Source organism: Cydia amplana, chromosome 5 (genome assembly GCF_948474715.1).
Source record: "Cydia amplana chromosome 5, ilCydAmpl1.1, whole genome shotgun sequence".
Taxonomy (NCBI): Eukaryota; Metazoa; Arthropoda; class Insecta; order Lepidoptera; family Tortricidae; genus Cydia; species Cydia amplana.
Window position 1 is genome coordinate 3,758,166 of NC_086073.1, and position 26,481 is coordinate 3,784,646.

At 37.8% G+C, this 26,481-nt stretch overlaps 2 protein-coding genes across 5 annotated transcripts in view; one reads left to right on the forward strand and one right to left on the reverse strand.

The window, feature by feature from the left end:
* LOC134647776 (protein spire) overlaps positions 1-16,882 on the forward strand; it is a 257,656-nt gene extending 240,774 nt beyond the window's left edge. Inside the window, exons 11-19 of one of the 4 annotated variants that reach the window (XM_063502076.1) lie at positions 6,311-6,425; positions 6,888-6,968; positions 8,599-8,716; positions 11,926-12,067; positions 14,592-14,738; positions 15,187-15,288; positions 15,845-15,973; positions 16,081-16,283; positions 16,627-16,882. In XM_063502076.1, coding sequence (XP_063358146.1) covers positions 6,311-6,425; positions 6,888-6,968; positions 8,599-8,716; positions 11,926-12,067; positions 14,592-14,738; positions 15,187-15,288; positions 15,845-15,973; positions 16,081-16,283; positions 16,627-16,825 — 1,236 coding nt within the window. In that variant the 3' untranslated portion in view covers positions 16,826-16,882. The remainder of the gene's footprint in view (positions 1-6,310; positions 6,426-6,887; positions 6,969-8,598; positions 8,717-11,925; positions 12,068-14,591; positions 14,739-15,186; positions 15,289-15,844; positions 15,974-16,080; positions 16,284-16,626) is intronic. The other 3 variants (XM_063502077.1, XM_063502078.1, XM_063502079.1) reach the window with 3 other exon arrangements.
* Positions 16,883-21,184: 4,302 nt separating this feature from the next.
* Positions 21,185-25,922, reverse strand: LOC134647797 (cytochrome b-c1 complex subunit Rieske, mitochondrial). The gene is made up of 4 exons (XM_063502120.1): positions 25,630-25,922; positions 25,393-25,536; positions 22,766-22,943; positions 21,185-21,710 (listed from the first exon to the last, which is right to left on the reverse strand). Exons 1-4 carry the CDS (start codon positions 25,832-25,834, stop codon positions 21,422-21,424), a joined length of 816 nt encoding a protein of 271 aa, XP_063358190.1. The 5' UTR covers positions 25,835-25,922; the 3' UTR covers positions 21,185-21,421.
* Between the last annotated feature and the right edge of the window lie 559 nt (positions 25,923-26,481).

Genomic DNA, 26,481 nt, shown 5'->3' on the forward strand with positions numbered 1-26,481 from the left:
GGAATTGTTTTGTGTCACGGGCTTAGGTTTTAGTAACCCTTTAGATTTAAGTCACGTCCTTATTGAGACGATTACGGAGTAAAATCCAGAACGTGAGGCAAACTACAATTTACATCCTCGCGTTTATTTATGTTTAGATCAAACTGAATATTACAAGGATACCAGCTGGCGCCCCTAGCGTTTTGTAAAGTTGTATTTTATAAGTAGTTTTCTGTCATCTCGAGGTTCCTTAAATAAAGAATGCCTGAGGGCAGCGTTGCTATTGTCTCGCCGACATCGCATGCCATTTTTTATAGTGGCTGATCGATTGAATTCGTTGCACCTCAGTTGGCAAAAATCGCATGCAATTATCGAAGACTGTAGAGCCCATAACGTGCGGGGTCGCGTCTATATCTTATACTCGTACGGTATCATTGGTATACAGAGACAGCTAACATATTACAACAAACTATCACGCCCCAAGGCTTTGCTTTCGTTACAGTATATCATTAAAATATCGTTTAAAAATGAAAGTTGGTATTTTATACTTTAAATAAAAGTCTTGCTGTCACCTCTACTACTTTTAATATCGAGTCGTGTACCTTTTAACCCTTAAATGCATACACATAAGTCATTGCCGTTTCTAGGAAAAATAGTAAAAAAAATTATATCATCGATTTTCACTGCGAAATCAGTGTTAGTTGCATAGGCTAAATCATATTTTCGGAAATATATAGCTATTAGTAAAGGGTATAGGAAAAATCTTAACTGCCATCAGAAAGGTAGGTACACTATTTATGATGTTCCTATGATAAAGTTTGTAAATATAAAATAATTACAAACCCCGAAAAATCTGCCCAAAATCACATACTAAAAATCATCAACTTCCAGGTTTCTCCAAGTTTTCCGACATTTCGTCTATAAACAAATGTAATTTTTATAAATTAAAATACTGCGTAAATGTATGTAATAATTCGGAAAATTTATTAGTTTTACTATTTAAATAATATACAGGAACAAATAAAATTTGTTTAACCCTTAATCTGTGAGCTGTCTAATGCTTTGTAGACATTTGGCAACACTATGCATTTAAGGGTTAAGCTTAAAACGCCAATATTGACTTCTTCTATAAGCCAAGTTAATCCAAGGTCGTCCTCAATCTTTTACGAGTTATCAAACTTCCACCCAAACAACCGTTTTCGTAAATATTCAGTGAACTCCGTGTGTGCGGTTTATTGACACATTTGGCCCAGTTCCATCTCATTAAGCTACCGAGGAAGTGATAACACACAAGTAACACGAAATATCGTCGCTATACTTACTCAACCTCATATCTGCAACCATCATTTGATGGAAATGTCGCTTTTCTTTCATTCCGAATACGGGTGTTTTTGTCATCAAATGAGTGTTGCAGATACGAGGTTGCGTAAGTATAGCGGTATATCGATGTAGCTTAGCCCTTGAAATTACATCATGTAAAGGGACTGAAAGGGTCCAGCAGGCTAAGGGAGGAATAGTTGAATTGATAAATGTCAGTCGTTTGTCACGTCATAACTTATAGTAATCACTCCAACTTTCAGCCCTCTATCTTCAACTGTCACAGAGTTAATGTATTTTTTTTTACTTTTTTTTGAAACTTTTTTTTGCTTCTAATCCACTGTCATCCATCTTGGGCAGTATGAATTTTGTCCTCATTCAAATGTGTATGATGTTCGGAGCTGACTAAAATTTTTTTTTGAGCGTCTTTGATTAAATATATGTTACTTACTTTCTGTTACTTGGTCCATAAAAATGCACTCTAATGCGATAGCGATACTGCACTGAAAGTATTTGAGCGTTCTTAATGTTATTATGACAAATTCATTATGTTTTAGCAAATTAGCATATACTAGCCATTATTCAGTTATATGCAATGCAATACGCATTCAACGTACCCATCAAACAGTGCCCATTTGCAGAAGAAACATGTAAGTACATTTATAAGAGGACAGCCGGATTTATAATCCCGTTATTGCAATAGGCTTTTTATTTTATAGCTGCGTTGAATAGTAGTTAGTAGGTACCGGATTTACCATATACGCAATAGTGAACGACATAGTAATTAAAACCTCCATACAGCACCATATGTTTGCACGAGACAAAAGGTTTGACTCATAAAGAAAGTTTGCCAAAAAAGGGACTGTGTCAAAAGATGACTAACGCAGTTATCATGTATCACATTGATGTGGATTCGCGCGTTCCGTTATACGAGCGAGACAGCTCTATACATATCTACACTACAGCATTGTATAGTATGTGTATGTCTCGCTCGCACACCGGAGCGGCATGCGGATCCGCATCCAATGTCAAAATATGACTAAGTTCGTGCGTGTAACGGCACGGGAGATCGCAGTTAGGTATTTTATTAGTTCATGTTTGGCGTAGCGAGGGAATCAGTTCGGAGTCAGTACATTTCATTAACCTTGGCTATAACGGTGACATTAGAAACTTATGAAGGCTTTTGACGAAGTTATCACATGAATTCTTGATGGTATGGCGCAATGTTAGTAAATCTTTCACTACATTTTGATACCGGATTGCATCTCAAATCCAAAAAGCAACATCATAAATTCAACCTACCTTGTTAGTGAGGTATAATTTGTGACCGAAAATGTTGCTTTTGAAATTTTTGATTTATATTTTTAGTTTAATTTTTTTAACACGTAATTATGTACCTAACTAATTGTGTATAACACTTTTGTTAAAGAGATATCCAGTTGCTTCCTGATAATTTCACCATATAAATTCATATCATAAGTAATTATAATTATAACACGCTGCTGTAGTAGAGCGTAAAATATTAACAGTGCCATTAATTTTGCAACGTCCGTACGAGTAATGCGTCCCGCAGTGAACCGCATGCAGCAATGCGGTACCTATCATCTGCCTACAGCTTTATGCACGGATTTTTGTACTGAAATTAAGAGTTTAAAATTACATTTCAACCATAAAAAAATGTCTACATAAAAATAATAGGTTTTTTTCTTTGAAGGTGATGGAAAAAGCACAATGGATTTTTCTAGAATATAAATGGCAACAGACGACCTGCATCCCAGAGCCCCTAGCCAATATGACAATCTTTGGCGCCGTAGCGAACGAAACGGTGCGTCTCTCAATCTTTCTCCCATATAACTGCGACAGACAGACATTAGCGTTTCAGTCGCTACGGCGCAAACGATGACATCTTGGCTAGGCCCCCAGGTTTGACACGACTAAAGGTTTTATTCGGATTGTGACTACAGCAGCGTTGCGGCAACAACAACAATGTCAATTTTACAACAGCCGAAGCGATGGAACAAGGCTCTTTCCTTACCCATACATCACTGGCCATTGTTTTTATAAGCCTAGCCGTAGCCATAACTCATTACTTACAAGAAACTCAAGAAAGCAATAAGCGCCACTAATGTTACTACTTCCTACTACATTGTAGTCCTGAACAAGCGTTGCACGTTATACAGGTGCAGTTGCATAACCGAAGGGAAAGCACAAGCACCCTTTTCGTGATGCAATGCACTTTAGCCTCGAGCCTTTTACTGCACTCTCTCTCTCTCTCTCTCTCTCTCTCTCTCTGGCTTCCTTGCTCTCTCCTGCGACACGTTTTTGCCATTACTCACTGTTTGATTAAACCTTTCAATATGTAAGCAATATCTGACGGTTACAAGTTCGAAACATACTATCCGTCAGATTAAGAAAATGCGTACAAATAATTGTCGGGTTAAGTATAAGCACAATTTTATTATAGGTAGTGTCAACGTGGACCAAACTAACCAAATTTATGAATATGACTTAACGATTTTATTAACTGTCCAGTGTCCACCAACCAATGGACATAGACGGCTAAAAGTGGTTAAGGTACTCTCCACGGGTAGCAAGATCACTCATATCTTAATCTGACACACTTGACTACAAAAAGTACCTCCTGGGTTCCTACCATTATGAAAGTGTCTATGCAATTTTGTGGCAAGGTGTACCTACAGGTCAATGGTGGAACATGTCGAGACATAAGGTCACGACGTAACCAAACCCAAGTCTATGCCGCAACTACCAGCTTCAAATGAGACTTAATATCTATGAGGTTTAAAGATACCTTTTCTCTTTTGAGGCACAAAACCGAGGTCAGGCTTTGACTATTTGGTAATTAATGACACATGTGACCCTGTGATGTCAAAAAAATGTATACCTTTTTAGTAAGTATTGAGTACCATCGTCAACAAAGTAAACTCACCGTCCTTAAGCCTTATTGCAACGAGTTACGATCTATGAATGGTCAATGTGTGTTATTGTTAGCTAGTGCATTAGAACGTTAGTCTTTGCTGGCCGTACCAAGACACTCGTTAACAATCTTTTTATACCAATATTTAGAAATGTTTTTCATTGGTGCTTCAAGTTTTTCATAATTTTTATTTGCGGAGGTGCGTGTCAGACGGTCGTAAACTATTTGACAGATGGTAATAAAATGGAATATATTTCAGTATTAAAAGAAAATACGTACCTTGACCACAACCATAATTTAATAATACCTAATTATTAGAATAAATACTTTCTAACAAACGGAACGAACCCAAATCCCATGGACATAGGCTATGGATCCGGATCCTTACCCTACGTCCATAAACAAGGTGACATTCGTGCGCGACCCTACAGAGATCTTCTCAGTCGGATACTCTTGTCAGAGCAGTCTTGGTCATACAGAGATAGGGTGACGAATTGCGTTTGAATACCTAGTATAAGAATGGTTTATATGATTTATCATCTATTCCCATTCCCAATCATGTCCGACGTAGTATCTCAAATCTGAAATCTCCATATAAAATTCATAGCCTGCATCGATTGCGTGTAAAACGCCATTATTTGCAAATTCCGCCAATTTAAAAAGCCGTCGCGTGATCATCTTTATATATTTTAAAACAATGCTTTAATAAGAGTTAGCACTATTAGTTACGTAACTGACAAATCATTATTTTTGTGGCAATATTTTTGCGTTGTTACGTCACATTGTTACCAGTGATATAGGACCATGAGAATGTGGTGAAAAACTGCACACTGCACATTCCATAAAAGTTAAATAAAAGTGAACCTTAAATCTTCACCATAAAGTCTGTTTTACAGTGCTCTAGTGTAGATTGCATGTTGAACATGAGTAACTCATAATTGCACATCAAAAGAACCGCATCAGACGTACCTATTTCGTCAACATCGCTCTTGACTGTTGCGAATAACTTTTACTTCGAATGGCGCTCAAAATACTTGTACAGACATAAATCGTAGTGGTTACAACATTTGAAAAGCAGGCGTCTTTGCCTCCGTAACTTACGAGTATTACCGAAATAAATATAATAGTTTCGCAAAATGGTAAATAAATCCGTTAATATCTTAATTTATGATGTGTTTCATATTATAAGTACCAGCATGAAACTAAATTAACAGTAAATTGAAACAAAATCAGACAGTAATGCTTTAATGTGCGTTTAAAGTTAAAAATAAACGCCATTTAAGTTTGTCCGCCGCGTTACGCAAAATAATGGAAAATTTGCCCAAGCGCGGCGCAGTATTTAATGTGATGGGACGTTTATAATTCATTCTCGGCGGTAATTTCAAGTAGGCCGTGGCCGTTCCGCACGTTTTTCACGGAAAATTGGGAAAGCTGGCGGTTGTAAGCAAATTAAAATGACAGACTTTAATAATAAGGTAAACAGCCCTAGGGCTACTAGTAGCTCGGTCGCATTTTTATCGTTTATCACCATGCATGTCACGTTCTAACAAGTATGTAAGTGCGAAAGTGACGGGCATAGTGATAGTCGATAAAAATGGAACCGTGCTGAGCCCGCAGAGTATTATTTAGTACCTACCAATGACAGTAAAATATTTGAAATAACTTTAGCATTGCAAATAATTTCCACTGTCGATGTGTGGAATTCTATTTGTTTCGACGACGAAATCATATACATATTTCGACAAAACACCTCGCTGATATCACCCAACGTCCCAAAATTGTATACCTAAGTAGGTATATTAACAGGAAGAACCATTTCATTAGCGCTTCATGTTGTCCGAACATTTGACTGACTCATATATCCTTATTAAAAGCATCGTCACTTGCATACGAAGAACTGACATACTTACTTGTAACTGTATTTTATTTCCGTAAAAACCTTCAAAATATAGGTACACATACAGTGGTAGTCGTTCGACTAAACAATTTTTCCTCCCTGACTTTGACAGATGTACGGTGTACGGGTCTCGTCCTATGAATAACATTAAAACAACAAAGTTATGTCTCTTTCTTTCCCAGGACGATGAAGACGAGGAAGACACAGAGACCTGCGCGACTCCAGAAGTATGCGCGCCCCAACCGTTCCCGAGGCACACGGCACCGCAGCAGGCGCCTAAACCTTGGAAGCGGACAGGTAAGGGAAAATGTACCTTGGCTTTTACTTGATAAGGTTCTTAATTGTATTCCTGACTTATGAGCTTGAGGCCTGGTATCCTAAATGCTAGACGATTATTAACTTTACTAGGAATGTATTTGGGTATAATGTTGTTTGTGATAATCTGGGAAAAGCACAGTTGGTCTGTCCCTAAAGCTCTGGCTGGACAGAAAACCAGTAACTACTAAAGAAGTCAAATGAAAGCTTTCTGCTAAAATTTTAATACAACTATAAATTGTCTGTAATGGAAGAATGATATAGCTTGATTTATATAAAGTCCCTATTGGACAGCAAAGTTTTAAGTCTGACCGTTTACTGATAGTACCTAATTGAAATTATGCTCGTATCTATGCCAGTATTAGTATTTTAGTATTAAGCACTTTTCCTTACCCATGCACACCTATGGCGACGTTGGCAACTTTGGCAACATTGGCAACATAGAAGAAACGCCTCCACGCGCGCCCCCCCGCACGCGAATATCGCACGACGAGTACCACCAGTTCTGCGACGAGGCCCTGGAATGTATGAACGCATGTGCCAACCCTAGCTGCATGACGTCACGTTGCAATTGTTTTTATTTCGAATTTCGAATCGTTCGGAAATCTGCACTGTTTGGTTTTGTTTCAGCTTTTGTTTTTAAAAGAATTAAGAACCACTTACTTAAATAATGCTCACAGTTTATACATGTCACCGTAAAATTGTAAACACTCGTCATATTATAATCTCGCTAGTTACATTATAAACTGACGGTAGGGAGATTATAATCTAACCTAACCTAACCTACGTTAGATTATAAACTAAAACGGGTTCACAATCTTACGGTGTCATAAATATTTAAACAATATACAAGCAAAACAATAAATATATAGTTTGTCAAACACTAGTACTAGCACCCAAAAGAAAAGGATGAGTATAGTTTTCCTGGTTCTTACTGACTGACAAGTTGGTTTGACCAACTACATTAACATTATGACAGCAATATTTTTCCTGAGCATTGTTTTCGTGTACCTGCAAAGTTTGCTTTTACTGTCAATCAGCGCCATTTAATACTAAACGAAGAACTCAAAAATAAACTTACATGCCGAAAGAGCAAGTTGACTAGATGTTTTGAGATCTTTGTAAATCGTATGCTGATTGTAAATCCGTACAACAAAGTGTAAAGGGGGCCACAGATTACCAGTTCGCTGGACGATATCAAACTGTCAGTGACAGCTCCGAACAACTGTCAGGCTGAATATCGTCCGGCGGACTGGTAATCAGTGGGCCCCGTAACCGAACATAAACACTACTAGGTTTAACATGTTTGTTACAGTTTTTAGTTCACAGTTTACTCTTTAATTTTGCAATTAGTCAACGTTTTCGCTTAGTTAACTTAACATCCAGCACAGTGTTTTCACGTTGTTTTATTTAGGTACTAGCAATTTTTTCCACTTTGTAACACAATAATGACTTCACATCTTCACAACATAACTTTGATGTTTAGCTTTGATCATCGTCAAAGAACACCGAGCATATTTTAGTCATATTTTGCAGAAATTTCATAATAATTTTCATGTTCATTGCTTTTGTGTAGATTACCGTGTGTATTTCAAGTAAAAAATATTCCTTTGCCTTTTCAATTATAATTTATAAAAGAAGTATGAAATGTAGGTTTATAAACGTTATGCGAATTTAAAAATACAACCACTCTTCTAATATTCCTTTGCCTTTTCAATTATAATTTATAAAAGAAGTATGAAATGTAGGTTTATAAACGTTATGCGAATTTAAAAATACAACCACTCTTCTAACATTTCTTATTGGAGAGGTTCTTTTTTAATTCAATACTTATCCTTATTTAGATACACTACATGAGTATTCAGAGGTAATATTTATGTAAACAAATTCCATTGAAACACTCCGTGAGAAAACCTTTAATGGATTAAAGATAATGGAGCAAAGGCTCAGGATGACAGGTGAAATCCTAAAAAAAAACGTAACCATTTATGCGTACCTACTAAACAAAGATCAAAGCTCCTTATTTTTGAGGCACTCTGTTTTAGTACAAAATAAAAAAAACGTTGCCCTTTAGGATTCACAAATATTTTCCTCTGCCAAATGGACATAGGTTATTAGTGTTATATAAATGTCTAATGAAAATGTTTATCTACAGCGTACGACTTGGCAACGCAATGTCCGTCTCGACGCGCCTCCATGCGTCGCCACACCGTGGCACACGCACACCCTGTGTGCCCACCGATAGATGGCGCTCACTCCTTGCCGCACTCTAGGTAAGAAAGCAAACGACTCGGTAACAACTAATATACGTGTAGTCTTTGACTGTAGTAGAACGAAATGCCTGTAGCTTATTATTTATTTATTTATTTTAATCTTTATTGCACAATACATGAAGGTACAAATGGCGGACTTAATGCCTTAAGGCTTTAGGGACTTTATGCCTTGACCTCGACGCGGATATATGTGGCGTCATAGCGTGGCACACGCGGCCGCGCGCCTCTTGTATGCCATATGCCCACCGATAGATGGTGCTCACTCCTTACCGCACTCAAGGCGTGGAGGCGTGGCTCACTCCGCGATTTGGTCGCGTCGCTACAAGTACATGCGGCCCACACCAATTTTGGTGTTTAGCCATAGTAGTTGCCGCCGCTACTAGGGAACGGACGCCTCGCCTGCTCGCGCTTGCGCCACATAGCGGTACGCTAACCAAAGTACGTGTAGTGTTCGACGGTAGGACCTCATGAAAAGGCCTTGCTTGGCTTATGCCCCTTTCGACCTTATCCATGCGGCGTCGCACCGTCTCTTTCTGTTTCCCGAGACAGCGTGCACTTCTTGAGTTCTTGCCAGCCATAGGTACCTACTTTCAATAACAACGAATAGTGTTCGATGATATTATGAGAGAAGGAACCGTCTGTTCGAGAGATAAACATTTAAAGAATGGTTTACGATGTGTTGGAGGTAAAGAATCGTCTAAAAAACTAGTTGAGATTACTTTTATTTATCACTCTAGAGATCATTAATCACTTTCGCATACAGATCACCGCCTACGTATTGGTCTGTGCTTTTGCTCTTACATATTTATCATAAAGTAAAAGCGGTTTACGTATGGAGTGAAATGCGGTGCAAAAAACGAATACTTGTACAAATGTATAGGAGACGTGTTATTTGGATCCCTTAAGAGTCACATAAACATAGCCGCTACCATACAATCGAAATTACCCTCTCATTTTAAAACGACATTCTGAAATAAAATACAATTTTCCATGAACATTCAAATAATATATTGCTGTCTGATACTTAGTGTTCGTTGTTAATAAAATTACTTAATACATACAAAGAAATTAGAGCCAGTAGAAGGTTTGAATGTAAAATTTCTACTTGTTCTCATTTTGTATAAGTAACAATGTTTAGCCACGAAAATTAGTACTAGATATAGATACATACTTATTATATGTTACGTTAAAGTTCACACCAAGTTTCATACAATTTAAACATGTCGTTTTAAAATGAGACTAACGTAAGTTCCATTGTATGGGAGCGGCGTTTTTGGCGGCGGGCTCGTTTAACTCTTGGCGATTTACAAGTTCCAGGTGCATGGACAAAGTAAGTAGTAGTATAAAATACGTTAAAACTGCATTAGACGCAATACCGGATCCATTAAAACATAATAGCCACAGTACCAGAGTCGTTGAATAGTAATGGCTTTCGCTTGATAGCAACATAAATACTTACGAGATGCAGGGGGCTCAGCACGGTTCCATTTTTTATCCACTATCACTATGCCCGTCACTTTCGCACTTACATACTTGTTAGAACGTGACAGGCATGGTGATAAATGATAAAAATGCGACCGTGCTACTAGGGCAGGTTGTGCAACTTTTGCAATACCTTCCAAACAGTAATTCAAAACTACTTCCCCGGTCATTTTGGCGGTCGGTGCAAATGGCTGACTGTATTATTTGATGATAATTGACCAGATGCACCATTCGAACTTAAACAGTCGGATCTTGATTTGAAATTACTTTCACTCACAGAAAAAAGTCCCGATGTCGTTTTGTTAAGGATAAAATCAAATCGAATTATGAACTATAACGGAATAAAATAAGGTTCCAAATTCAAAACCGCAAAAATGACTAAATGAATGAGTTTTAGGGGGTTATAATTGTTATAAAGTTCCACTGCTAAAACTACGATTACTACTACTGTTTTTATTTGTTTTGTGCTCGGACTGTGGCTCGGACTAACATTGGCGTGCGAGTTATATCAAATCAAGATCAGAATTTTAAAGTTAGAATACTGCTTCTGTCTAACTAGATAAAATTACGAGTTGTAAATATTTTCCGGTTATTTACTCGGAAGATTCATAGTACGGGAACCCATTTAGATACGGGTGGTTAAAGATTATCCGGTAAGATAATTGTTTGTTTGAGCATAGACAATATAAACGTACCTATAGCAAGTAAATCACAGCTACTTTTCCAAAAAGATGTACCTAGATCCGCGTGTAGTTACTGTATTCTAGTTTTGTATAATTTACTCTTTTTTCATAAGCCTAATAAGTTTTATCATACCTAAGTAAAACTTATGGCCCGTACATTGGCTATTAGGTATTTCTAAGTTGGTAGAGTCCTTCTAAGCATTGCAACGACTTGGCGAGCGACAGATTGTTGAGGACCACTATAAAACTAAAAATGTTTATGAAAATGTGACTTTTTTAGTGGCACTACACACTTTGTTGCTACCAAGTCGATGCAGAGTTAAATTAGACTCTGTTTACTTCAGCTGTCATTTATGGCAAATGGCAACCTTTGGCTTTGGTTCTATAAATAAGGAGGAATTTTAATTGACCGAAGCGTAGCGAAGGTCTACGTTTTGACTCGGGCATTTTGCTTTTGTATGTCCGGATGTTCTCCTCTACAGGTCACAATTCTCAACCGATTCTTGTGAAATTTTGTGACCAGATTCTATGAGTAAATAAGTTTTTTTGTCGACCCCGTTTTTGGAAATTTTCAAAAATGGAGGAGTTGCGATACCTCGCGCTTAAACAAATAGTCGTATCGATATCATAAGAGTATTTCCTTTTTGAGACATATTTACATAGTAAATGGCAAAAAATGCAGAAAAATTGTTTTGCTGGTTTAGGCGGTATTTAGATATTTAGTTTGTACTCGAGAATGAGTAGCCGAATTTCGTCAGCTCAGCTAAGCACTATCATGGCGCATTTTGTAAACAATCGCTTTTTTTTGTTTGCACACAGAAAGTCTGGGTTCGATCCCCAGTAAGACATGACTTTTTGTATTTTTATTTCACTTTTTACTTAGTATTTTTTTTTAATAAATTAAAATCTTTGTATTGTTGATTGATCAAACCGCTGTGTGGCGCTGTCATCGTGCACGTTCCCAATAAGCTATGCTCGCGAGGTCTACAGCTCACAGAGCCACTAGTTTATAGGTTTATGTTAATCAATGTATCGCATCCCCAGGCCGGGCTCCCGAGCGTCATGCGCGGGCGCAGCCTCGCTAGCGAGCAGCGACGACGCGCAGCTGGGCGAGCTGTCCTGGTCGCGCTCCTCGCTGCAGGACGAGCTCATCAAGTCGGTTAGTGGCAGCCCCAAAGTCGCGCACGTGAGTAGTTGTAGCTAGTTACAGAGGGCCTACCGCGAACCACGTTCGACGTGTAGCCTCTTTGTCGCACGTGTAAATTCGTACGTAAGTGTGACAGGGAGGCAGCATTTCGAACGTGGTTCGCGGTAGGCCCTCAGGTTTTACCAAGTGTTGCGTTCTATATACCAAAAACCAGCCAAGTGCGCCGACTCGCGTTCCAAGGGTTCCGTACATTAACTCTTGACTCACGCTTGACTGCACATTTCTAATAGGTTTTTCTGTCATCTATAGATAAAGAACTAATATGTGTATTTTTTCCAAAATTTGAGACCTAGTAGTTTCGGAGATAAAGGGGGTGGAATGGTCGGACAGACAGACCGACAGACGCACGAGTGATCCTATAAATAAGGGTTCCGTTTTTTCCTTTTTAGGTACGGAACCCTAAAAACTTAAGAGACATGAGTCAGAGATGAAGTGGTAAAATAAAGAGGACTTTAAGGCTTAAGTAAGGACGCTACGCACGAAGAATATCGTACAGTGACCCGCCAATTTGCTATCTCCATCTATCGCACGCGAGTGATTATGTTGCTGTCGCCCCCATGATGCCGACGGTCAATGCCACTCTGTGAGCGGGACAGCAATACACTCAAACACATGCATGCGCGTAAATACATGCGCGTGCGATAGAGATAGGAAATGGCGGGTAAATGTACGAAATTCTTCGTACTTAGCGTCCTCACTTTATAGAACTCGCATACATCCCACACTTACTTTACCAACATCACATTTGTCGCCTGACACTGACAATTTGTCGTACATTTCGAACTAGATGGCGACTTTTCAGTGTAACAATTGTCAAGTTGGTAAAACAGAGAAAGGTCAAAAGTGTCAAGTTGATGTAATACTGTCTGTGCCTATGGCTAGTGTCATGTTGATGTAGTAGGTATGGAAAACTGTCAGTTCTTGTATGTCTGCTGCCGTAATTACTGGTAGCTAATTAATTCGTTACATATACTCGTACCAGTCGTACCTTACCTTTTAATAAAGCGCGTAATGTGACGTAGGTAACTGCAATATTCAGAAATCTCCAGATCCATTATTGTCACTGTATTGAAGCAATGCTCAGGCCTTGCATAATATCTTACATTAACATCGCATAATAATGGCAATAAAACTCTTTATTCACTATTCTTTAATGTCTTTTGTGTTTAAATCAGGTTATTACGTGTGTAAAGGACTAATTCACTTGGTAAAACCAACGATATGCATGCACATTTACATAGCCTTTTAGATATCCAACACATACATTCCTCTTAATAAGTTGGTAGCATATATAGGTTAATGTGTAGTTATTCTAGATAACTAAATGAACATAATCATATGTAGATTAGTAAATATAGTACCTACTCATTCGCTAACCAACACTTACTTATTACTCTTAGTTTAACATAATATTATTATCATGACAAAAACTAACTTATGGTATAATTTTTATTATATATGTAGGTAAATGTAGGTATACTTACGACAAATTTGATTTTTTTGTAGATCAATGGTATGTTGATCGATTCTTTTTATATGTTATTAAAAATGTACATGGTCCAATACCAGAATTTATTGAACTACACGATAGATTATGTACATATTTGCAGTTTAAGGTGCGAAACACATTATTTCAACAACATGTTAGAAATAAACGTGTTTTTAGCAAATCCTCAAATTACTGTTTTCCAAAAAGCTAGCGTCAAACCGAGGGTAACCATGCATGAAACGTTAACTGTAGCTCACACCGGGGTGGCAACTGTCATTATATTGTGTAATCGTAGAAAGTATTAGGTCCCTTAACGAAGTGTGAAGAAGATAAAAAGATGCCATTGCTTGGTGCCAACTAAAATTAAATAATGAGCGCCTTAGCCGGCTATTGGTTGATTACAAGATGGAGGTGAAAGAATGAATGAAGAAAATAACTAGTACCTATAAATAAGGCCATTTTCTTGTGAATTATTCGATTTAACTCCCAATAAAGTAGCTAGTATTAATAAGTAGATGTAGATACTGTAGATAGAGTCCGTTTGAGCTGCTATACTTTATATACGACAATGTGAGAGCGGCACCATAAACGGCAAATCGTCCCATGAAATTATAACGTTTATAATTTCGCTCCACACTTTGTCGGTGCAGATTTGGCTTAGACGGACTTTAGGAAGCATGCTATATCCAAACTCGACTGTTAATAGTTGTGTGGTAATTAGTAGCCAAGAATTTCAAATAACCTTCACAAAAAGGGGTAAGTTGAAACACAAGTCAGTTGCCACAGTATCTCAGAGCTCATCACCTATCAACTCAAGGTGTGATACACATTAGTACCTCATACATATATCGAAGCACTAAAGTGCCAAGGAGACCATCACAGTACAATCACAGTTTAATAACTGATCTCTCTCTGACGATTCTGTATTAATCATACCTTTGTTTCAATTTGCCTTGATTACCCTAATTTTTTCATGAAGTCTTAATAATTAACTTAGTTTTTTTTTCTAATCAGAAACAGTGGCAAGATGCCATAATGTCCGACGACCGACTGTCCCTGACTCTTGAAGAGATCGTCCACATCAGATCAGTTCTGACGAAGGCGGAGCTTGAAGTACTGCCTGTCGAAGGCAGGGTTAAAGAGGACGTGGAGAAGAGAAGGGTGAGTACACTTAGAGTTAATAATATGAGCCATCTCAATCTCTCTTTTGTATGTAATCGAGTGTCATTGTCAACTGGCCCCTATTTTATTCACTCCAATTGTCACCTGACAATGACAATCGCCTTTTAATCCAACGTAAAAATGAAACTTATGTATAAGACGTTTTGTCGAACTAGACATATGCCTACAGTGAATTGTCATTGTCAAGTTTGTGAAATCGAAATTCGAGCCCGACATTGTGCAAAAAATGATTTGTTTTTAGGTAATACAATATGATTGAGTGATGAAGGCCGGCTTACCGCAATATTTATGAAATGTTAATTAATTTTTTTTGTTTTTATTTGCTTTCATTATACGTTTTTTTTCCTAAACTATTTATAGATAGTTTTGTTGCCAATGAGAATTTGGTTTTATTTGTCACAATTATTTACGAGTATTCTGCTTCCAGGTATGCTTCTTATGTTTGAAGACAAGATTCGGAATTTTTGGTCCTTGGGGCCAGAAGTGCAAGCTGTGTAAGAAGACTGTTTGTCAGAAATGCTGTTCGAAGGTCAGTACTTGCAGCCAAAGTTACTTTTCCACCTAATAGAGATCACGAACGAGTGACATTTGAGCAAGGACAACAGGAAATCTGGACTGAATGTTGCGCAGGCATGCGGTGGAGATAATCTTTGTTTATTGTTGTAGTAATAGCAGTTTTATAATGAAATGCGGAAGAAATACATGGTTAAAGCAAAGAGAATTAAGTGACCAACTGTAACGTTGTAACGTTGATGTGTTCGAATAGGTACCGATCGTTTTCACTTTAGACACCGGACTAATTTTGAAAATTTTGGCAATTTGAATAGGGTTCCGCATTCAGCCAAGTTTACATATATGTAGTCCATTAACGTTTTTATCAGATCAGGTGTCTGTTCTCTGATGATGTTAACAATTGTTACGTATGAGAATCCCTAACCTAAAGGCGTGTCGTCTGCGATGCTTCACGATGTACCTAAGCACTAATCATTCTAAGGACTTTTATTAAGTGAATGTATTGAAGGCCCTGTCGATCCCACGTGTATCTAGTCTAGTGTACACTTTATTTATCATTGGTTTATCTTCAGATGCGTATACCAACGGAGCACTTTGCGCACGTGCCAGTAGTACTGCTGAGCCCGTCGCTGCTGCCGTCGCCAGAGGACGAGCCCTCCTTCCCGAGGAGCCTCATGAGTCGGCTGGTACCGGAACACTCGGTAAGAATCTGCTTGATGATGATGCCTCTAATTTCAAAGTCTTCTTCTTGGTTTTGTTATAACAGTACCCGGAATATTTTTTTACATAAATTGTTGGTGTTTCTCAGAGCTCAGAGCAGAACAGCGTAGGCAGCGCGCCCAACAGCCCGGCTGTCTTACGCCGCGCGGCCCCAGTTCACTCCGCGCCCGGCTCGCGCGGCACCAGCGCCATGGGCTTTGCGGAGCTCTCCGTGCCGCCCGCCATGAGTCGGAGTGTGGAGGGGCCTGAGAGCATGCCGGTCACGTTGCCAATACAAACGCCAGAGCGGAGGTATGTATTTTCGTAGTTCTATGGGGCAAAATTGCATATTTTAAATTTCTCTGCGCTCTAAACTCTGTAAAACTATCATAATCACATTTGTTCATTTATAGTCCTCACATTTATATCATATTCTTTATTGATTAATTGAATTGATGTATACTTCTTGTCAGTGCGTGTAACCAAATATTCTTATTCGTTCGACTTGTCAAAATACTACAGGACAGGTCATAAATATTTGTAAACGGTGATGGTTCGCTATTCCCCACCGCTACTGACTACTGTATTTAACTATGGTCTGATTATCACTAGAGAAATTCAAACAATTGTAACTTGAAATCCTAACTGATTCCAGGGCCCGCTACAGCCGCAGCACGACGAACGCGACGGCGGCGGAGCGGCTGCGCGGCGTGCAGATGGCGGTGTGCCACGACTGCAAGGCCATGGTGCTGCAGATCATCAAGTCCTCGCGCGCCTCGCGCTCCGCCTCCCGGGACCGCGCGTTGCGGCACCTCACGCTGGACCTCGCGCCCGTCTACACCGCCGACTGCTAGTGCGCGGTGGCTGACGCTTGTCCGATTGAGTTCAGGGGATGATCGTCGATGGAGCTTGAACGATCTGATCTGCCTAATATCTTGGTTGGTTCGCAAAAGGCCTCTCTTGAAACGCTTCTCGGTTTCAGCCTAAATACTATCTCCTGCTGCAAAAACATGCAATTATGATAGAAGTGACCGAGGCCGAATCTCTTCAACTTTGATTTCAAACGGACAAGCGGTCATGTTTCGCTCACCGAGTGTACGTTCTGAATATTTAAACTGCTATAAATTAAAATGTAGATTCTGGGGAACTCAAACTATCGCATCGCTTTCTTTGAAGCGAAATCAAATATTTAATTGGAAACCTTGATGACCTTTTTTTTGCTCGACGTTCTTCATCATTTTCCTTTGTAAACATGACATTTAATGCTTTACAATCCAAATCCTTTGACATCAATCCCAGATTTCAACCCGGACAATAAACAGTGGAAAAAGATCTGATTCTAAAATTGGTTCTTATAGTAGAATTAGGTATAAATAATACTTACCAAACCCTTATTTCACCAACTTGACAGTAGTTATCTGACACTGACACACATTTCTGCTTCGACAGGCGACTATGAACTTGACAATGCAAAAATGTACGGCATATTGTCAATGTTAAATAACAATTGTCATTGTCAAGTTGGTGAAACAGAGGGGAGATAACAAGGAGCTTCCGAGGTTGTGTGGATCTAACAATTTGTTTTAACTAGACAATGACTCTTGACAATACTGTATGACCTTTTGACAGATACCTAATAATTTTATTTGTCGCACAAATTCATTTTCCCATTTTTAATCGAATTCAATATTTACAACAGAGACATTCTCGCCCAGATGTATTTAATGATATAATTATAAATGTAATGATATATTCCAAAACTAAATCATATTTTGTCACGTATTGTAATAGAAAATAGAAATATTTATATTCATATTTTTTCCAAATAGAATGTTTGATGTTTCGAAATGTCTATAATAAATTATTGTAAATCAAAGTAATCTGTGTTCAGAAATAATGATGTGCTATGATTGTTATTGTATAAAGAAATTTATCGTGTACATAGATGTATTGATATTGGTAATTCTGTCGATTGGATACCATTCCCCTTCACCGAGCATGACTAAGGTGTGATATGCTCCGCCCGACATCTCGTCAGGAGAGTCAACCTAAATCAGGTGTCTGACTTTTCAAGTATTTTTACCGACCGACTGACATTGATAAGATCTAGGGCAATTCTCATATCATACCTATTATATTATTGGAATCACTGGCAGTTAGCTATTACATAAATAAGCTTCTAGAATAGACGTGGCGTACGATCCAGTCTGAGAAGCAGTTTTCTGTGCCATAAAATCGATTAATCAATTCAGACATTATTATGGGCGATTGTAATCGTGCTTACCTCCACGTCCCCTCAATACTAGTGTTAGGATCGCACCAATGAAGAACAAATCTACGTGTCGTTGTAAACAATACTTACTAATCTTACTATTTACTTATTTATTTCCTCGCTTTGCCATCTTATTTATTTACTATGAAATGCCGGCCGCTGCGCTCAGATCTTTTTGACTACGTTGAATAAAATCAACTAAATAAATTGAATTTTACGTATTTTTTTCGAAAATCCCAGTGAAATTTTAAATTGCGGGGCCGGCATAATCAAGTCTGATTGTGTAAAAAGTTAATTGTAAGCTTAGTTTCCTCATTCCACTATCATGTCTTAGTTTTATTTAGACGTAAATTAAATTATTTTGCCAAATATGTAACCACTTTTGATATTTTCTTGTAAATATAGCTTCTTTAAGTGTTCTCTAATCGGTTACTTAATCCTATATAGAGGTAAGTTTGTATAAGATCGTCAGCCATGTATGGTGGCACGTTATGTCCGTAGTTGAATGAAAAAAGTAGTCTACTTTGTCGACGACGAACACAACGTTGCATTATAATTATCATGTTTAGCTACGGCACTTGCTGAATCCTTTCGAAGTTTTACATTCCCTCCGTTATGTTATAGTTCAATTTAGCTTTATTCATCTTATCTAGTTTTTTTTTATATCAGGCACCTATTTCATCACGCTGACAATTGGCACCTGACACTGACAATTTCATGTACAATTCCGGGTTGATAGGATAAGTCCTTACTTATCGACCCGACGACAGTACGTAGCGTCAATTACATATTGACTTGTTGGAAAAGCAATGTGTGCCGAATTGTCATTGTCAGGTGACAATTGTCAGTGGTGAAACAGGGGCCAGTTCTTTGCATGGTCGATCGAAAATCAGGCCTAATTCTTATAATATAAAGTCGTATTTACACTTAACGCGTTAGGTAGTATCAAATTAAAACAAATGTTCTCACAATATGTCTGTTTATGAGACAGACATTAGACATTACGTCGATACTTATGAAGTGTAAATGCGGCTTTTGCAATATCAGTGTAAAACATTACTACTCAGAAATCAAAAGTCGAATTAATTACCAGTTACAGATTATTGTAAATGTGTGTAAATTGTAGTAGTCTATATTAGATGTTACGTAGATTGTAACTATTACAAACATACCTAAATTAAAAAGAAGAAATAAAAACGATACCTAATTAAATAATTACAAATCGTATTGGCATTTTGTTTTGGAACGAAACTTAAATTCCTACCTAACCTACCTATAGATTTCTTGAAGCAACGCCAAGAAACAAATTGAAGGGATGTTTACAAAAACAAAAAACAACTGACTACACTGGTTGACACCTGAAACGATTAACAATGTTCTTAAAAAAGTGTCAACCGCTCTAAGCAGTTATGTTGTTTTTGTAAACATCCCTTCAATTGCGCATCACTGAATTTGATACAATACCTAATGTGTCCACATTAGTACCTTACGATGCAAGTGCGAAAAATAGGTAATTCGCAACAAGTGGCGATAAATTATGTATCTTAAACATATGACAAATGGATATTCCGTATTCCCTGAGAAATATGACCTCGGTCTCTTTAAAGCTAAAGTGAATAGGCTATTATTGAACCGGTGAGCTCCATCTTAGGCTCTGTCTTCACTTTCCATCAGGTGTGTCTAGAGCCAATCGCCGATCAGTTTATCATAAAAAAAAAAAATTAACTGTACGAGATTGTTAATTGAACTTTATCCCATTGAGATCAGGGATGTTGCGGATGCCGATTTTTGACATCCGCGGATGCGGATGCGGATATTTAAAGGCTCACATCCGCGGATGCGGATGCGGATGTCAAGATTACCTAATTAAACTTAGAAAACGTCAAATATCACAATTTTAGAATTTTTTCATTAAAAAAAACGAAACGTTTAGTATTTCAGCAAGAATATAGGTGCGTTATATTTAATAAACAGTAACTTGGCCGACTTTTCTGGATCTAGATGATTTCGTTATAGGTAATGACGTAATTTCCTAGCACTTACGCCGCCGCTAAGACATTCCTGTACCGACTTGTTCGACATCCGCATCCGAATAAGCTCCGCATCGATTTTATGCGGATGCGGATGTTGAAAATAATGCGGAAGTTCCGCGGTTGCGGATGCGGATGCGGATGTTTGCAACATCCCTGATTGAGATAAGGTTTTATTTTTTCTTAGATACAATACTTTCATTTTATGGTAAGTATTTAATAGTAGTTTATGCAACAGTGATATAAGAACCAATTATGAGCTGTTGCATACATTACTTTTTCTATGACAGCACAAAAAAAAAGAAAAAAAAAAAAAAAAAAAAAAAAAAAAAAAAGTTATTATAAAAAAAAAGAGTTATTATCAAAAAAAAAAGAGTTATTATTAAAAAAAAAGAGTTATTATTAAAAAAAAAGAGTTATTATTAAAAAAAAAGAGTTATTATTTAAAAAAAAAAAGTTATTATTGTAAATGAAAACATACCTCTTTCAATGAGCCTATAGACAAAGCATTCAAATGACATTGCTTTAGATATCACTGTCAGTCATTTAATTGACACATTTAAGTGCTATAATTCTCTAAATTCAAAATTCTGGGCTAAATCATATTAGGTGCACTCCTCAGTTTGCCCTTATATTATAACTAAACTTGACATTGGCAAAGTGCCCTGGCAGCAAAAGCCATTCTAACAAAAAAAAAAAAAAAAAAAAAGTGCTGGAGTAGAAAAAAATAGTTAAAGTAAATATGTACGTTGAAAGCACATTGAAGAGAACGTATGATGCGTCAGGACGTCACCTTAAGGTTTAAATGCATGCGAGTCGTGGCACGGGCACCTACTAGTAGCCCCCGAAGTCTATGTGTTAGCAACTATAGCTACCTAATAGCATAGAATGGTAGATAAATAAAAAACGTGTTGATCGCATCACATTTATTGATTGATTTCTATAGTTGTAACATTAGGATAAATAATCCTTATTAAATAAAATTTGCTACAGCCGCCTCGCCGCGTTTTAGAAACTTACCCTTAAATGCAGTATCAAAAATGATACTAGCCACTTCGAACAAAGCACAAGCTTGTGCTTATACTTGGAGTTTTAGCACCATTTTCAATATAGATTTAAGGGTGCGGCAAAGCAACTAATAAATACGCTTAACCTACAATCAGAGTGCCGTCATCGACGAACTGATGAGGCGGGACCTCGAGGTTCAAAGGCGCAGGGCCTTTGCGGATGCGTCCGGAGGCGTCATAATGGGAGCCGTGGCAGGGGCAGTAGTAGCCACCGAAGTCACCGGCGTTGGCGACGGGCACGCAGCCGAGGTGCGTGCAGACGCCGATGACGACCAGCCAGCCGGGGTCCTGGGTGCGCTGGTCGTCGTGCTGCGGGTCGCGGAGGGTGTCGATCGGCACCGCCTTCTCGGTGGCGATCTCGTCTGCTGTCCTGGAAGGATGGAAAGAGTTAAATGGTAGCAAGCAGGGATCGGAACCGGTTTTTAGCAAAAACTTAGAAGTAACCATATTTTTCGAATTATTTTATACTCGAAATGTAGGACTCAGTTGTGTTTTTAGGTTACGACTTCGTATTATTAGATTGCCTAATTAGAAATGAAGTAATTAGCAAAGAACGAAAAAATACCGTTTCCGTTCCCATACAAAAAATACCGGTATCCGATCCCTGGTAGCAAGTACCTTTTCTTTGGGGTTGACGTATGAAAAAATTGAATATCCTGACAAAGTCTGGACATCACCCTAAAAACGTAAAAGATTTTCGGTCCAAAAATCTTAACATAAAAAAAAGATACGGCCGTTTATGCCGCCAAAAACGTATATTTCGACACTCAAGGTAATCAAAATTTATAGGGTACTTCTCGTTGACTTAGAACATAATTAACTTGGCAAGTACCTAATATCGTCTTACACTACAGGTAAAAAAATAAGTTAAATTTGTACGGGAACCCGGCAACCCTCGGTGGGCGACTCGCACTTGTCCGGGTTTTTGTTTTCAGATAATAAATAAGTTGTCACGAAGAGTTTTTTTACAGATTGCTGGGTGTCATGTAATCAGGGAATTTAAAGAGTTTGATCCCGGTTTTGGCCACAGACAGCCAAGGCCATAGACATATGTATGTTTTAGGTTGGTATTCCTCCTGTCCAACGTGCATTGCGTCTCACTCTCTCACTAAGCAAAATGTGAGATGCAAATACACGTTCGACAAAGAAATTGGACAGGTGGAACACCACCCTAAGGGACATTAAAATTCGTGTTTACTTTTGTGTTATGGGCATCAGTGTGCCATGAATATCAAAGACAGAGAACATAATTTCGATCTTGGCTAGGAAAAATACAGTAAATGATGAAAGCAATTTCATCACGTATTTCTGTTAAGGTTGCCAACCACATCACGAAATGCTTGCGTTCAAAAATCAACTCCGCGATCCGAAGTAGGTAACCCCAGTTACCTAATTGTAGTTAAAATGATAGTAACTATAAATTACCTGTGGCGAATGAACAGCGGCTTGCCCCTCCACTTGAATGTGACGGACTTGCCCTCGGGGATCTCAGAGAGCTTGATCTCGATCTTGGCTAGGGCCAGTACGTCAGCAGCGGCAGCCATGGAGGATACAAACTGCGTCACGACGGACTTGGCGGCGTAGGCGCCGGCCATGCTGCCCGCTGTAATGAGAATTATTTTTTTGTGAAATGTGGCATGTTTAGTTTAGTTTATTTATTTCATAATGATAAATTACAGTATAAATTATTCTTGCGCTAATCTATATGAATTTACATTATGGTCGTCAATAATGTAGCATGCAAACGTATAATTATAAAATGTCAACAATGATAATCAAAAAGTAATACAAACTATTAACACTAACAATTTATAAGATAAGTTCAGAAATTTCAGAATAAATAAATAACGGAATACATGTCAAACAAAATACATATATATAGTAGGTATCTCATAATGATCGTCATACTAATACTAAGAGCGGTAAGAATAATAAATCAGAACGAATGTCAAATAAAATCAATTTTACATAAACTAAGTATACAATTTCAAACAATTATTACAATTTTAATTCCATATATTCGTCCACTGAATACAATGGGTTATTCAATAAAAAGTTTCTCAGTCGACGTTCAAATGCTTCGTCAGATATTTCAGTTCTTAATTCGACGGGTAGACATTCGTAATAAGTTGGGCCTATTACTCGCGGATTCTTACATGAAAGTGCCGTGCGACGCGGCACTATTCGCAGTCTTCCCGTCCCATGATATGATATATTTGTCAAACACAGTTGGACAAAGAGTGGCGTAACTATACCGACTAAGGTCTAAGGACAGCAACTCACGCTTTGTTGAAGAGGTTAGTGGAGGATCCCTACTCCATACAAGCATTCCCCATTTTTCTCCTTGGATATTGATATTTCGGGAAATATTTTTACACCATTTATTGTACACTAGCGACCCGCCCCGGTTTCGCACGGGTTAACAAATTATACATAAACCTTCCTCTTGAATCATTCTATCTATTTAAAAAAACCGCATCAAAATCTGTTGCGTAGTTTTAAAGATCTAAGCATACAGACAGACAGACAGGGAAGCAACTTTGTTTTATACTATGTAGTGATTATTCATAATTATGCCCCTTCGGAAATGGGGATTATGTTTATACGGATATGCAGTATGCAGTCACGTGATAATAATGACTATTTCATGTTTCAGTATTAATTTTGGGCACAAATGGTACTAATTTACAGCTTAATTTTAGCAACATCCACTAACATAATAGTAATTTTCACTTATCCTTCCCTTTTTCAAACACCAAACCAAATTATAAATGAAATTTAAAAGCTTCTCTTTTAAAGTACCTACTACTAAACAATAGTGTATTTGTTACCAGATATCAGAAATGCAGATGCATATTAATTAAACTTTGGTTTCTCATTTACCCCCCAAAAGTTGCCTCCATGTTTAAAATTAATTTGTTTACGTTACATGTCCGTCTTTGGGTCACAAACTTACATATGTGTACCAAATTTCAACTTAATTGGTTCAGTTCAGTAGTTTCGGAGAAAATAGGCTGTGACAGACTGACAGACAGACGCACAAGTGATCCTATAAGGGCTCAATCTAGTCATATTCCATGTTCAATCAGAATCAATGGTAGCGGATGAAACAATGAGCTGAAAGCATCTATCACCTACAAATACTTTTCCAAATAGAAATACAGGGTGCCATTTGAGTCGTGATCAGTAATATGTTTTTCTAACTCCATAAACAACGAGCAATTTAATGCCCCTACTCTTACTAAAATCAGACAAGATTTTTTTTATTTTTTTGTTTATTTTTTGTCATTTATTTTACTTTTACAAGTGGGAATGTGGTATTTAAACAGCTTTGTAAGATAAATCAAATGAAAAATTAAGTAAATTTTATTTCTAACTGGGACAAATGACAAAATTGATGTCAATGACAGTTCCGATTCATGGAGGCGATTCAATTTACTAATTTAAATATCTTAATAAGCCATTGTAATATCCTAAATCCACTTATAAAAGTAAAATAAATAACAAAAAATAAAATAAATCTTGTCTGAGTTTAGTAAGAGTAGGGGCATTAAATTGCTCGTTGTTTATGGAGTTAGAAAAACATATTACTGATCACGACTCAAATGGCACCCTGTATAGCTCTAAAGTTCATGTTCTAAAGTATCTGCTATAAATTCTACATATAGAGACATCTCTTTCTGTTAAGTTATTAGAGAATGGTAGTTGCTGATACTTTTGACACATTCAATGTTTTCTTAACTTCTCTAGATAAGTAATTAATTTGTAATCCTGGTTTATTACTAACTAAAAGTCACTTTGTTTGGTTAGGTTGGTTTTGGTACAACCTAAGTATGATTGTTATACAAATGTACAAGAGACTAAGGAATGTAATGTGGCTATTATAGGAAATGTAAGTACCTTTCCATTATAGCTCAAGGACATTTTGTAGTATTTTATTTATGGTACATTTAGAGTGTGTTTGACATAACTTCTTGACATTGATATTTCTGGCAACAGATTACTACTTTAACTTTACATTATTATGAAACAGTAATAAGCTGTATACTAACCTCCAGCCATAAGGTATGTGAATGATTGACGTCCATCAGCAGTCTCTTTGGCCTGCGCCGTAGGATCCTGAGTTTCCTTGCGACGGTAAGCGGAAAAATCGGGATACGCAATATCGGTGTGCGCAAATCGTACTTGAGTTGGCACTGAAATTGACAAGTGTTATGTAATATAATTTTTCATTAAAATCACCTGCGCAAAATGAGCGAAAACACAAAGTAATAAAACATCAGGCTTACCTTTCGCGCCAGCCTTAACCTTCAGGCCCTGGATAGGCAGGGATCCATGCAAAGATTGCACAGTCGAGGCTTTAGGTAGAGGTTGTGACACTATCTTTTCGTTGGACACTGGAACGGCAACCAGTGGTCTCAGACCGTTTGAAACCACTTGGGAAGTGGATTTGAAATACGGAGCCAAGTGCCCGGCCCTCACAACGGAAGTCATTTTGATACGCCTTCCTAAAACGTAATAAAATCGTTTTTACAAGAAAGCGCAAGTGCGCAAGGAAATATGTAAAACAAAACGTCAATTTCGTGTTGCCAGATTGAACTTTTTTCGTATCTCCAGAAGCGTTCAGGATAAATCCAACCCAGTTTCACAATTAAAGCGTTTACACACGATCAAACTGAATAGTATCGTACCATTTTCGGTAGTTGAGAAAAAGCTTTGTGTATAATCAAAGATTATATAGCTGGTCAACCAAATCTTGTCAGTAAAAAAAGGCGCGAAATTCAAATTTTCTATGGGACGATATCCCTTCGCGCCTACATTTTTCAAATTTGCCGCCTTTTTCTACTGTCAAGATCTGGTTGACCAAGTATAATAGTCACGTAGAGCAACAGTATTATTAATTTAATTGTGCCTATTAATTTTATATTCAAGTCTCTTTCTTTATTGACTGCAACTACTGACAGTGCAATGCAACTAGAATATCTGTTACAAAGACTGGGTGCAAACCAGAATTTCAATATTATTTTCTTTTTAGTATTTCGCATGCATGCTTGCGCATGAACCCATCTACCGCTTCCCACACGATCAATCATGGAACGATATATCTAATCGTGTATTACTCATTTATGAGCGGTGTTGTT